General features: G+C 46.2%; 1 protein-coding gene across 11 annotated transcripts in view; it reads left to right on the top strand.

The window, feature by feature from the left end:
* Nucleotides 1-12,689, top strand: part of LOC134224978 (solute carrier family 12 member 7) — an 848,828-nt gene that overhangs the window by 738,666 nt on the left and 97,473 nt on the right. For all 11 annotated transcript variants that reach the window (XM_062704686.1, XM_062704688.1, XM_062704687.1 and 8 more), the window contains 4 exons: nucleotides 1,963-2,092; nucleotides 2,286-2,407; nucleotides 2,525-2,607; nucleotides 2,913-3,048. In XM_062704686.1, coding sequence (XP_062560670.1) covers nucleotides 1,963-2,092; nucleotides 2,286-2,407; nucleotides 2,525-2,607; nucleotides 2,913-3,048 — 471 coding nt within the window. The remainder of the gene's footprint in view (nucleotides 1-1,962; nucleotides 2,093-2,285; nucleotides 2,408-2,524; nucleotides 2,608-2,912; nucleotides 3,049-12,689) is intronic.

Genomic DNA, 12,689 nt, shown 5'->3' on the forward strand with positions numbered 1-12,689 from the left:
GCACATTCCATCGATGGCACCACCGACGTCAGCGATTTGGGTGCCCTCGGCAACGGCGACGGCACGGAGCTCGGTCAGCAGTATCATCGATTGGCATCGAGGCCAGGTGTAGGGTGCTGACATGGCATTATTAGGTTAGGTGGTAGGTTACATTAAGACAATAAATCAGTTTAAGTTTAGTAGTCAATCGACTTGGGTCTTTTTTAAAAAGAAATCCCAAACGCGAAAACGCGAACCAATTAATTTACTTACTCGACCGCGCGAACTATCTGCTTACTGGACAGAAACACGATAAAACAGGCAAACAAAATAATTTCTTGAATCTATTTGTGCTTTTTTGATTCTTCAACATATTTGGAGTTTAAAATTCTCATTCAATGTTGACTAATTTCAATTTTTAATTTTCAGAGGTAATTTTTCCTTTTTCTGTGTAAAAAGCTGGATAAATATTTTAGAGTGTATCATTCACCACTACAGTATGGCCCATAAAAAATGCGAAAATGTTTTTTAACTTATGTTTTTGTACATTAAAGGGTTATTTCTACTATTCATATATATGTGTGTAAGCAAACGTATCATGAAAAAAACATTTGTATCTAGTAAATGTATTAATGAAAAAAATTGTTACTATGTAACATAGTCTCTCACCTATGTAACTACGTAATTATAATTTTGATGTTTTCGCATTTTTTTATGGACCATACTGTATAGCCTTCTATTGAATAACGTTAGATGTTTCAAAATATTAAACTGCAAACCAACTGACAAACATCAAGCGAAGAAGGTTAGAAAAAAAATTCCTCACCACAGGAAATATTTCTGTGCTCACATAAATCCAGTGAAAAAGAGAAGACTTTATTATATTAGAGAAGTCTTTATTTCGGCAAGCACGCCAATTAAGTAGATGTTGTGTGAGTAATTTTTCAGCTAGCCAACTGGTTGGTCAAATATTTCGATAGTTGCAGCTGGTATTTATTATACCTGGATTATGAGAATCTTTCAAATAGACTAAGTATGAATTACTTTGCGACTGTTATTTACTGGTGTATGAGCAACATTTTGTTTACAAAACATCAGAAGACATTTAAATTGAAAAGGAAGCACCAATTCCAAGCAACTCGAACTATGTGCAATTGAGCACACACATTCACTTAGCATATGTACGTAGCAATCTTTGAGAAGCGATGAATGCAATGTTATGTTTCTTCATTCGGGAGATCCGTGGTAGACCGCAACATGAAATAAATCGATTGAATTCGATCTATCCCAATGCGAATCATTTCCCCCAATGGGGATGTTCTTTTAAAACTGCTTGGGTGGTGTGAAGTGGGTGCAGGCACTGATACAGAGTTTTATAAATCTGATAAATACAGATCGAAGCTAGATTGGATTGTAAGAACAAGTTTAGAATAATTGATTATGCGACTGATTCTCTCCTACATAAAACTAAAGTGCGAGTTTCTCTGGCAGTCAATTCTTTAGAGCTTCCTTTGATCAAAGTAAATGGGTCACCCCTGATCATCCTTTCTTATTTCCGAACAGATTTTCCCATTCTGCAAAAGCAATTCAGTATCATCAATTTATCATGCAAATCCACCCAACCGTACGTATCTACGGCAAATTGGGAAGCTCAATCTGATTTTACTATTTGGTTGAAAATTGCGGCTCACATGTATGATATATTCCATTCTCGTTTTGCCCTATCCGGCCAAAGCACTTTCATTCCCAAAACGCAAAACCAAACGCAAAGCGGTTCCAATCTAACCGATATAGATGGAATTGTCGGGCGCGGGCAATGTGGAACCATAGTCACGTTTCCGCAATCCACATTCGTTCCTTCGGTTTTCGAGGTAGACCAGTGAAAATGTACCCATAGTTGCAATTTGCTTCGCCAATCGTATCGTATATCGGTGTATCTCCATAACTTACACTCTGTTTCGGTTTTATTTATCTCGTCGATAGGTCTGATCGTGTACTTGGGCGTGAAATTCGTGAACAAGTTCGCAACGGTTGCGCTGGCCTGTGTCATCTTTTCCATTATTGCGGTGTACGCCGGTATCTTCCACAACGTCGATGGCAACGATAAACTATTGTGAGTATAAATATTCCAGCTGTACTTGAACAGTCTCTTGCAATATTGTTTCTTTTTTCGCGAACGGGAGTGCTACTTTATATCAATTTGTTCCTTTTAATGTCAAGTATAAATAGGGACCGTATCTAAATATACATTAGCCACCATCTCAGAATTATGCTAATAATATTCCCAATTATGTTTAATTTTTCAGCATGTGCGTTCTCGGAAAGCGTCTTCTGAAGGATATTGCGGTCGACAATTGTACTAAGGAAGTGGGTGGACCTCTCTACAACACATTCTGTCAGGGTGGCGAATGTGATCCTTATTTTGCAGGTAAATCCTATTACGTCTACTTTTCAGTGGCAATATTGGAATGTCAAAAACGTTTCTTTAAAACCTCAAACATATTGGTTTGTTTATCTGACCATATCGTTTCTTTCTAATTCCCAGAACATAACGTGTCGCTGGTGCGAGGTATCAAGGGACTGAAGAGTGGAGTATTTTTCGACAACATTTTCCCGTCGTTTTTGCAAGTGAGTGAACATTTTCCCACACCTCCATGGTTCTTTGTTTCTAGACTGTAAAATGGGGATAGCAACAATGTGCCTATAACGCGATGCAAAAAATCTTACATGATATGACGAAAGCAACATAGATAGCGTAACTTTGTTCAGCATGTGAAGCACATACTATGTTAGTTATCTGAGTTGGTTCTGTCCAACAGTGCCGATTGAGTGGACTTCACAGACGTCATCCACTGTAGCATCATCAGTTTGAGCGCAGACCAAAGCGGTGAGGAAACTAATTGCATTTTCATATTTTTTTTTCTACTCTCTAGGAAGGGCAATATATTGCATACGGATTAGATCCGGAGCATATTGAGCCGCTTGACAGGCCCAGTTACAATCAGGTCTACGCTGATTGCACCACCGCTTTCACGATATTGATCGGTATCTTTTTCCCATCGGTAACAGGTGAGTGACTTTGTTTATGACATTCATTCAGAAAATTTTGTTATGAATATGCGATACTTATCTTGAACAAGCTTAATGAAACATTAATTCCATCATCTGCAACTGTCTTGTTGCCGATTCTTCACATTTGTAGGCCACAAACTACTTCGGAACGTCCACTTATAACCGTTCTTGCGAATGGTAGACCAGCGCATCGTCGTTGAAAATGCCATCAATTAGCCCTTCAACTACTTTTCGAAATCCGATTTCTTGTTTCGCAACTCGCCAGCTCAAGAGCCCAGCCCAGATGAAAAATGGATCCCTTCCAACTTTGGCAGGAGAAAGTGTAACAAAATGCAGCTTGAATATTAGAAAGCTACTGTTCATTTTTTGTGAATATTTTTTTAAATGCACAAAGTGGCATAAGCAAATGGCTGAGAATCTCCTGGATATTGAGTCCAGCATTTATATTCAGCATTGCAGAAAGTGTACTCTTTATAGTAGAACGAAGTTAAGGAGAAGCCCTTTGCGTCACCTTCCTTCATTAGCTGCACGGTACAGAAAATGGACAAGAGCTTCAACGGGCTACAAGATCTCATACCATCGTGTACAAACACACAAAGACTGAAGATAGTTGTTCATTTCTTCGAAACTTATGCCCGGTTGCTCGATGCCTTTGGCATTTATTGTTGTCTGGGAATTCAATGAATGTTAATGAAGATCAATATTGAGTGGCTCATCGTCCGTATAGTTGTCGTACTCGAGCACCGAGCACGCTGATGCTGGTCTCACGAGGGATGCGAAACCAAGCCTTTTTCCGCTACCCACTACATAAGGTACGAGCATGCAATCGGAAAAGCTCTTTCTTTGGCAGCATGGTGACCATGTTCTTCAGCAGCTATGTATGTTACGAGTAAAGGTTCTGGGACGGAGAACATCAAGTTCAAGTTCAATTATTCATTCATCGAAACTGGTACAACTAGCTGGGTGGCTATCAGACTGCTGTAAACCTCTTACGTTGTCGAACGTGACTAAGTGTGCCGTCTATGGAAACAATGAGGGGTAGTAACATCTACATGAGCAGGAAACAGTTGCAACTTAAAGCGACTGGTGAATGTGATTTAAAATGTAACATTTAAGCGACAAACGTACAAAACCAGTTCGTTGCTACAGGGTATGAAGATTAAGCATAAGCATGATGACCGTACAATTCGCAGTTGATACATTTGAACTTGCAAGTACAGAGAACCAAATGAATGGAACTTGAGGTTAGCTTTCTATTTTTAATGTATGTACAAGTAGTGGAAGCTCATATATTTCCAGTCAATAATGACACTGGCAATGTCTTTACGGTCATTTGGGATTTGTTCGACTCTCGTTGCTACTGAAAACCGAGTTTACCTCTGCATCTCCATGATTGTGTAGAGGTTTGTATTAGCGATGCCAATTGAAACTTATTAGTTAACTTTCCAACCGCACCACGCAGCTTGAAACCGAATCGAGGAAACTATCAAACACGATCAATCGCCTATCATACCGTTATGGTGTGGTGCATAATGTCAAGTATATCGTATTGCAATACAATTAATGTGATCAAGATTTTAATGCTAACAAGTATGGAAGGTTTGAACCAATTTATACTCAACTTTGCACTGCCAATTATCGAATGAATATGGGCAGTAAGTTTTAATTTCGATCTTTCCTTGGTACTGAAGGCATTTCTTCTAATTAATATCCTGTAAAGCAGCGGTTCTCAACTTTTTACTTGAAAGGTACCCATTCGAGCTTATGCTTTTATTGTTTATTGTTTTCGCCGTAGAGTCTCTTGAAGGAGGCTTCCGAGCCTCTTGAAAGGAGGCTTCCGAGCCTCTTGAAAAGAGGCTTCCGAGCCTCTTGAAAGGAGGCTTCCGAGCCTCTTGAAAGGAGGCTTCCGAGCCTCTTGAAAGGAGGCTTCCGAGCCTCTTGAAAGGAGGCTTGAGCCTCTTGAAAGGAGGCTTCCAGGCCTCTTGAAAGGAGGCTTGAGCCTCTTGAAAGGAGGCTTCTGAGCCTCTTGAAAGGAGGCTCTGAGGCCTCTTGAAAGGAGGCTTCCGAGGCCTCTTGAAAGGAGGCTTCTGAGCCTCTTGAAAGGAGGCTCTGAGCCTCTTGAAAGGAGGAGGCTTCTGAGCCTCTTGAAAGGAGGTTGAGCTCTTGAAAGGAGGCTTGAGCCTCTTGAAAGGAGGCTTCCGGGCCTCTTGAAAGGAGGCTTCCAGGCCTCTTGAAAGGAGGCTTCCAGGCCTCTTGAAAGGAGGCTTCTGAGGCCTCTTGAAAGGAGGCTCTGAGGCCTCTTGAAAGGAGGCTCTGAGCCTCTTGAAAGGAGGCTCTGAGCCTCTTGAAAGGAGGCTTCCAGGCCTCTTGAAAGGAGGCTTCCAGAGCCTCTTGAAAGGAGGCTTCCAGGCCTCTTGAAAGGAGGCTCTGAGCCTCTTGAAGGAGGCCTCTTGAAAGGGAGGCTTCTGAGCCTCTTGAAGGAGGCTTGAGCCTCTTGAAAGGAGGCTTCCAGGCCTCTTGAAAGGAGGCTTCCTGAGCCTCTTGAAAGGAGGCTTCTGAGCCTCTTGAAAGGAGGCTTCTGAGCCTCTTGAAGGAGGCCTGAGGCCTCTTGAAAGGAGGCTTCTGAGCCTCTTGAAAGGAGGCTTCTGAGCCTCTTGAAAGGAGGCCTGGAGCCTCTTGAAAGGAGGCTTTGAGGCCTCTTGAAAGGAGGCTTGAGCCTCTTGAAAGGAGGCTTCTGAGCCTCTTGAAAGGAGGCTTCTGAGCCTCTTGAAAGGAGGCTTCCTGAGCCTCTTGAAAGGAGGCTTCCAGGCCTCTTGAAAGGAGGCTTCTGAGCCTCTTGAAAGGAGGCTTCCAGGCCTCTTGAAAGGAGGCTTCTGAGCCTCTTGAAAGGAGGCTTGAGCCTCTTGAAAGGAGGCTTCCAGGCCTCTTGAAAGGAGGCTTCCAGGCCTCTTGAAAGGAGGCTGAGGCCTGAGCCTGAGCCTTGAAAGGAGGCTTGAGCCTCTTGAAAGGAGGCTCTGAGCCTCTTGAAAGGAGGCTTCTGAGCCTCTTGAAAGGAGGCTTCCAGAGCCTCTTGAAAGGAGGCTTCCGGAGCCTCTTGAAAGGAGGCTTCTGAGCCTCTTGAAAGGAGGCTTCCAGGCCTCTTGAAAGGAGGCTTCCGGAGCCTCTTGAAGGAGGCTTGAGCCTCTTGAAAGGAGGCTGAGGCCTCTTGAAAGGAGGCTTGAGCCTCTTGAGAGCCTGAGCCTCTTGAAAGGAGGCTTCCGAGCCTCTTGAAAGGAGGCTTCCAGGCCTCTTGAAGGAGGCTCTGAGCCTCTTGAAAGGAGGCTTCCGAGGCCTCTTGAAAGGAGGCTTGAGCCTCTTGAAAGGAGGCTTCTGAGCCTCTTGAAAGGAGGCTCTGAGCCTCTTGAAAGGAGGCTTGAGCCTCTTGAAAGGAGGCTTTGGGCCTCTTGAAGGAGGCTGAGCCTCTTGAAGGAGGCTTGAGCCTCTTGAAAGGAGGCTTCTGAGGCCTCTTGAAAGGAGGCTTCTGAGGCCTCTTGAAAGGAGGCTTCTGAGCCTCTTGAAAGGAGGCTTGAGCCTCTTGAAAGGAGGCTCTGAGCCTCTTGAAAGGAGGCTCTGAGGCCTCTTGAAAGGAGGCTCTGAGCCTCTTGAAAGGAGGCTTCCAGGCCTCTTGAAAGGAGGCTTCCGGAGCCTCTTGAAAGGAGGCTTCCTGAGCCTCTTGAAAGGAGGCTTCTGAGCCTCTTGAAAGGAGGCTCTGAGCCTCTTGAAGGAGGCTCTGAGCCTCTTGAAAGGAGGCTTCTGAGCCTCTTGAAGGAGGCTTCTGAGCTCTTGAAAGGAGGCCTCTTGAAGGAGGCTTCAGAGCCTCTTGAAAGGAGGCTCTGAGCCTCTTGAAAGGAGGCCTGAGCCTCTTGAAGGAGGCTTTGAGGCCTCTTGAAAGGAGGCCTGAGCCTCTTGAAAGGGAGGCTTCTGAGCCTCTTGAAAGGAGGCTTGAGCCTCTTGAAAGGAGGCTTGAGCTCTCTTGAAAGGAGGCTTCCTGAGCCTCTTGAAAGGAGGCTTCCGGAGCCTCTTGAAAGGAGGCTCTGAGCCTCTTGAAAGGAGGCTTCTGAGCCTCTTGAAAGGAGGCTGAGCCTCTTGAAGGAGGCCTGAGCCTCTTGAAAGGAGGCTTCTGAGGCCTCTTGAAAGGAGGCTTCTGAGGCCTCTTGAAAGGAGGCTCTGAGCCTCTTGAAAGGAGGCTTCTGAGCCTCTTGAAAGGAGGCTTCTGAGCCTCTTGAAAGGAGGCTTCCAGGCCTCTTGAAAGGAGGCTTCCGAGCCTCTTGAAAGGAGGCTCTGAGCCTCTTGAAAGGAGGCTTCTGAGCCTCTTGAAAGGAGGCTTCTGAGGCCTCTTGAAAGGGGAGGCCTGAGCCTCTTGAAAGGAGGCTTCCTGAGCCTCTTGAAAGGAGGCTTCTGAGCCTCTTGAAAGGAGGCTTCCTGAGCCTCTTGAAAGGAGGCTTCTGAGCCTCTTGAAAGGAGGCTTGAGGCCTCTTGAAAGGAGGGCTGAGGCCTCTTGAAAGGAGGCTTCTGAGCCTCTTGAAAGGAGGCTTCCAGGCCTCTTGAAAGGAGGCTTCCGGGCCTCTTGAAAGGAGGCTGAGGCCTCTTGAAAGGAGGCCTGAGCCTCTTGAAAGGGAGGCCTGAGCCTCTTGAAAGGAGGCCTGAGGCCTCTTGAAAGGAGGCCTGAGCCTCTTGCAAGTGAGCCTGAGCCTCTTGACAGGAGGCTTCCGAGGCCTCTTGAAAGGAGGCTTCCGAGCCTCTTGACAGGAAGCTTCCGAGCCTCTTGACAGGAGGCTTCTGAGGCCTCTTGACAGGAGGCTTGAGCCTCTTGACAGGAGGCTTCTGAGCCTCTTGACAGGAGGCTTCCGAGCCTCTTGACAGGAGGCTTTGAGCCTCTTGACAGGAGGCTTCTGAGGCCTCTTGACAGGAGGCTTCTGAGCCTCTTGACAGGAGGCTTCTGAGCCTCTTGACAGGAGGCTTCCGAGCCTCTTGACAGGAGGCTTGAGGCCTCTTGACAGGAGCCTTCTGGGCCACTTGACGGGAGGCTTCCGAGCCTCTTGGCAGGAGGCTTCCGAGCCTCTTGACAGGAGGCTTCCGAGCCTCTTGACAGGAGGCTTCCGAGCCTCTTGACAGGAGGCTTCCGAGCCTCTTGACAGGAGGCTTCCGAGCCTCTTGAAAGGAGGCTTCCGAGCCTCTTGAAAGGAGGCTTCCGAGCCTCTTGAAAGGAGGCTTCCGAGCCTCCTGAAAGAAAACTTCCGAGCCTTGAATGAAGAATTCTGAAGAATTCTTGAAACAAGACACCTCCCAAGTTTCAAAAAGGGAGGTTTCCAACCCTCTTGTAAGGAGGCTTACGAGCTGCTACGGAAGGAGCCAAGAAAACCATGTTCATACATTATCTGCCACAGTTTATTCATTTTCACTGAAACGTACGCTGCTTCAAAATTAATAAACAGATGGTCGGCCTGCACGTTGGACTTCCGGAATGTACCAAGGATCCTCCGCAGGCTAAATATTTAATCCGTCGTTGATCGGCTCCAACGCAAACCTGTTTGATATTCGTCGACGAAAGACACCTCATGCGATCTCAGTTAAACAGAACACGCGACATAATTTTGTACGTCTTTTCTTTCTGCGGTGGATTCGTTTCTCTTCTGCCCTTGATACACTGTACCATTTCCCCATTGCATCAGATGCCATTTTGCGTTGGCTTCGTCGCTGTGCAGTGCCTAAAGCTTCCTATGCTATTGTAATCACAATTTCGTGGATATTCTCCCACAATCTGTTTACGTTGCCAGATCCGTTGGCATCTCTTATCCGGTACTGCTCAACAGCCCTTTCAATTACCAGGCGTCGGATATTGAAACGCATCGTTCTGTTATTTCGTGAAATCGTGAGCTGGATCTTCTTCTTCTTCTTCTTATTGGTATTACATCCCCCACTGGGACATTGCCACTTCGCAGCTTATTCAGCACTTCCACAGTTAATAACTGCGATGTTGCTAAGTCAGGCTAACACGATGATACTTTTATGTCCAGGAAGTTGAGAAAATTTGCAACCCGAAAATTTCCTAGACTGGACCGGGAAGCGAACTCAACCACCTTCGGGCCTCTGGAGAACCTTACATCTATAACGTCCAAGATGTGCGATGCGTCGATCAGCGCGTGGTCCATCAGTTAGCAAGTATGATACACTCGGGTGTTTTCTATAAAAAGTAATGCTTTATGCACTGCCCAGCACACGTGGTTAGTAGTTGCCAAGCTACCACACGCCAATGTACCAGAATGTGAAAATCCTCCAGTTGTGACTGGTCCTACCCACTACACCCTCCTTAGGCTCCAGCTCCAGCGGGTTCTCCCCCGGAACTGACCGTGACGCCACGTTCTGCGGCTACTCGCTCGATGCAAGCTGGCAACAGTTGCGACGTTGGTAGCTGGCGCTGCGTTCCCGTTCAATATCGACATTTATCTATCGGTGGTGTTCTCTGACCCTCATGGTTCGCTTTCTTCTATGGCGGTCTGCTACTGCTCCGTGCGTCAGCCTTGTTGTAGAATGTCGGCTATTCTGGTCGTCATCCTTGCGACAGCACTCCACTGTTCTGTGTTCTGGCATATTCTTTCGACGATATTATCGGTGGCTGTATTCATTCCGCAATCCGCATGCATCCAACATCACACTCCGCTCCGGGGATATGGCAATAAGATGTGCTGAGCCGTTTCTGTTACGTCTGGGCACTGCGGACAGGCGGGGAAGTCGCATATTCGAACCTGTAAAGGTACCACCTGAAGTATGTGTGACCTGTCAAGAACTAGGTCAAGCCAAAATTTAGCTCTCCATAGGTCTGTTAATCCATGTCGATACACTTGGGACCAGTCGATGGCTCCACCTGCCCTTGGTCGAATTGTCCCACTCCCTCTGCCATTCGGCTACCGTTGCTGCCTGGATATTTCTTCGGGCAATACCGGACGTAGCGCTCCCTTTCTTCCTACACCACCAGTTTGATGGGCAACATGCCCGTGAGTATGCATGCCTCTCGACTCACCCAGACTAATCGAATAGTCTGCAGTCAATTCGACCACTTTGATGGACTCTTCGTACACGGTCATCGTTACGTCATAGGTGAATTTTACTAGCAGTGGAATCAGGATTGATCCCTACAAGACAACTGCTGTGATGAGAGCACTAGCCAGGCCTTCCTCTGTCTCGCAGATCAGTACTCGCTTATGAAAGAATCTTCCCAGAATTTTGCACAGCCCTACAACACACAACTGTAGCAACGAGTTCGCAATCTCCGTTCAACAGGCACTTGTTGCTCTTGCACAGTCTGTAAAAACAGACTTTCTTGCTCTCTTTGATGGCCTTGTTTAGGGCCAGCCTCGCCGCTTTAAATAGCTCGATTCGTTCCTTCCTCACATACACCGAGCGTGTCCTTTGCAGTCTTCTTCTAGTCCTGAGGCAGTTTACCAACTTGGATTACTTTGTTGGTTTCGGTGGCCGGTATCTTCATCGTAGAAATCTACGTCCCCTGCGCTCCTCTTCGCAGACATATGTGATACCACCACTCCACCTTGGAGACTATCTCTTTCACTGTCATGACCTCGTCCGCCTCATCCTGCGTGTCGTGATCTCGTTCGCCTCATCCTGCAAATCTCTTTGCCTAGGTCTGCCAGCTTCTCAGCGCTGCGCTTGAGCACGTCGACGTAGCGGTCTTTTCCTGTGTTTAAATAAGCAGCGCTTTCCTCTTCTCCCTGACTCTCGCCGGCCGCGTGGATGCCGTTTTCTCCTTCTTCGATTCCCTGGTTACCGTTTGCCAGGGACCGTCCGACTGCTGGTTCTTTTGGTCAGGTTTGCTTCCCGCCTCCGGTGGCCGACTGGTTTGTTTCGCCCATGCTGTACGCGCATCTTCCCTTTTTGCGACTTTCATGAGCTTGCTCTCCTGGTCTGCGTTCTCCCAACGCCTTCTTGCATTTTGTGGGTAGCGCTTATTCCCGGACGAGTTCCTGGCGCGCTTGTCTATCTTCCTTCCTGCCACTCTATCACCGAGTGCGCAATCCCATGCCTCATGTGACATGCGTTTGGTACTATACATATGGAAGTAGTATATGGAAGCATGAGAAAGCAGTATATATCCTCTTCTCCACCTTGCCACAGCCTTCTAGTCTGCCCAGTCCCGATTTGCCCGTAATCATGGTTCTAAATAATTAATTAATTGCTACTGTGATTAGGAATTCCTAAAAACCCAACAGAGTTTATTTTTTGAGCTTCAATTAAGAAATTCTTCTGGTCATCGCTCAAGAAGTTTCTTCAGAAAATAGATCCTTTAGATACTTCTCTTAAAAAGGATCGTCACTATTTTCTTTTGAAAATTATGCAATACCTTTAAAAATTCAGAAAGAAAATCAAAAGTAGCTCAAAATGAAGGAAATTACTGAAGCATCCGTCCTAGATATTAAGGCTAGTTAAATGTTAAAACGAATGAAAAGAAGTACTTCCATTTGACGGTGAGCGAATATAACCACTTTAGTTGACCATTAAATAACGATACTTTTTATAAATAAACCTTATCATTGAATACTACTATCTCGACATTTGCGTATTCAATATCGAAGTTTCTCAGTATCATTATCATATCAGCAGCCGTTTAGCCAATCACTGCCAAATTTTACGACTTTCAGCTGACAAAATCAATCCACTCGCCAATTAGTTTCACATAATTTCGGCTCCCCTATCGCACAGCCTTTATCAGAAGTGCCACTCACATCTGGAGCGCCCCGTCAGCTGTATCCGCTGCGCTCTGATCACAATCTCCGCTGCCTGCCGAAACCGTACCACCACATCGCATCGTGGAGTCAGTTTGGAAGGCCATAAAGTAAATGAGCCTGCCGTAACCGTTGATGTTTTGGCAGTTAAGGAATCCGTATCGCACCCGCCGCGTCTCGTCGGGCTGCCCGCACTTCCTTATCGTCGTCTCCCCAATCTTGGCTCGGAGATGAGATAACAACATCACGCCAGCTCGAATCACAACCCATCAACGGGTGAACTCCGGGAGACGAGCCGGTGCAGATCGACCGACCGAGTGTCATAAAAGCCAAAAGTTTTCCACTTGGATCGGCCGGCGGGAGTCGGGGGTGGTTAAAGAGTTTTGTGGTCCGGTTCTTGACTCAGGTTTGACAAACTAGTTTGGTGAAATTTATTGCAGTCCCTAACTGATGTGTTTCCACACACTCATCCGTCGAGTAGACAAGCTACGTTTTACAACTTTTGGCAGTTATGTTTCGACCCACTCGCTAATGGCTCAAGGTGGGGAGGGAGGAGGATTCGACGGGAAAAGCACCAAATACTTCTCACACAGCATGCTGCTTTTGAATTCACGGTGTGTTTCAGGCGACTTTGGATGGCCGAACGAAAGTTTGAGCACCATGATGAGCTTTTTAAGCCACGTTGAAGAAAAGGGTTTCCGGAAAATAGGAATTATTTATGCAACGAAAATAGAACCCGGGGGGAACTTTGCATTGAAAAATGTTAATCAGTGAGACTAATTTTAAATTAAAGCTATACCGGATAATAATAATGGAAGATGTATTTCTTCAAAATACGAAATTGTTAGTTCAAGCTAGAAA

This window comes from Armigeres subalbatus, chromosome 3, assembly GCF_024139115.2.
Source record: "Armigeres subalbatus isolate Guangzhou_Male chromosome 3, GZ_Asu_2, whole genome shotgun sequence".
Lineage (NCBI taxonomy): Eukaryota > Metazoa > Arthropoda > Insecta > Diptera > Culicidae > Armigeres > Armigeres subalbatus.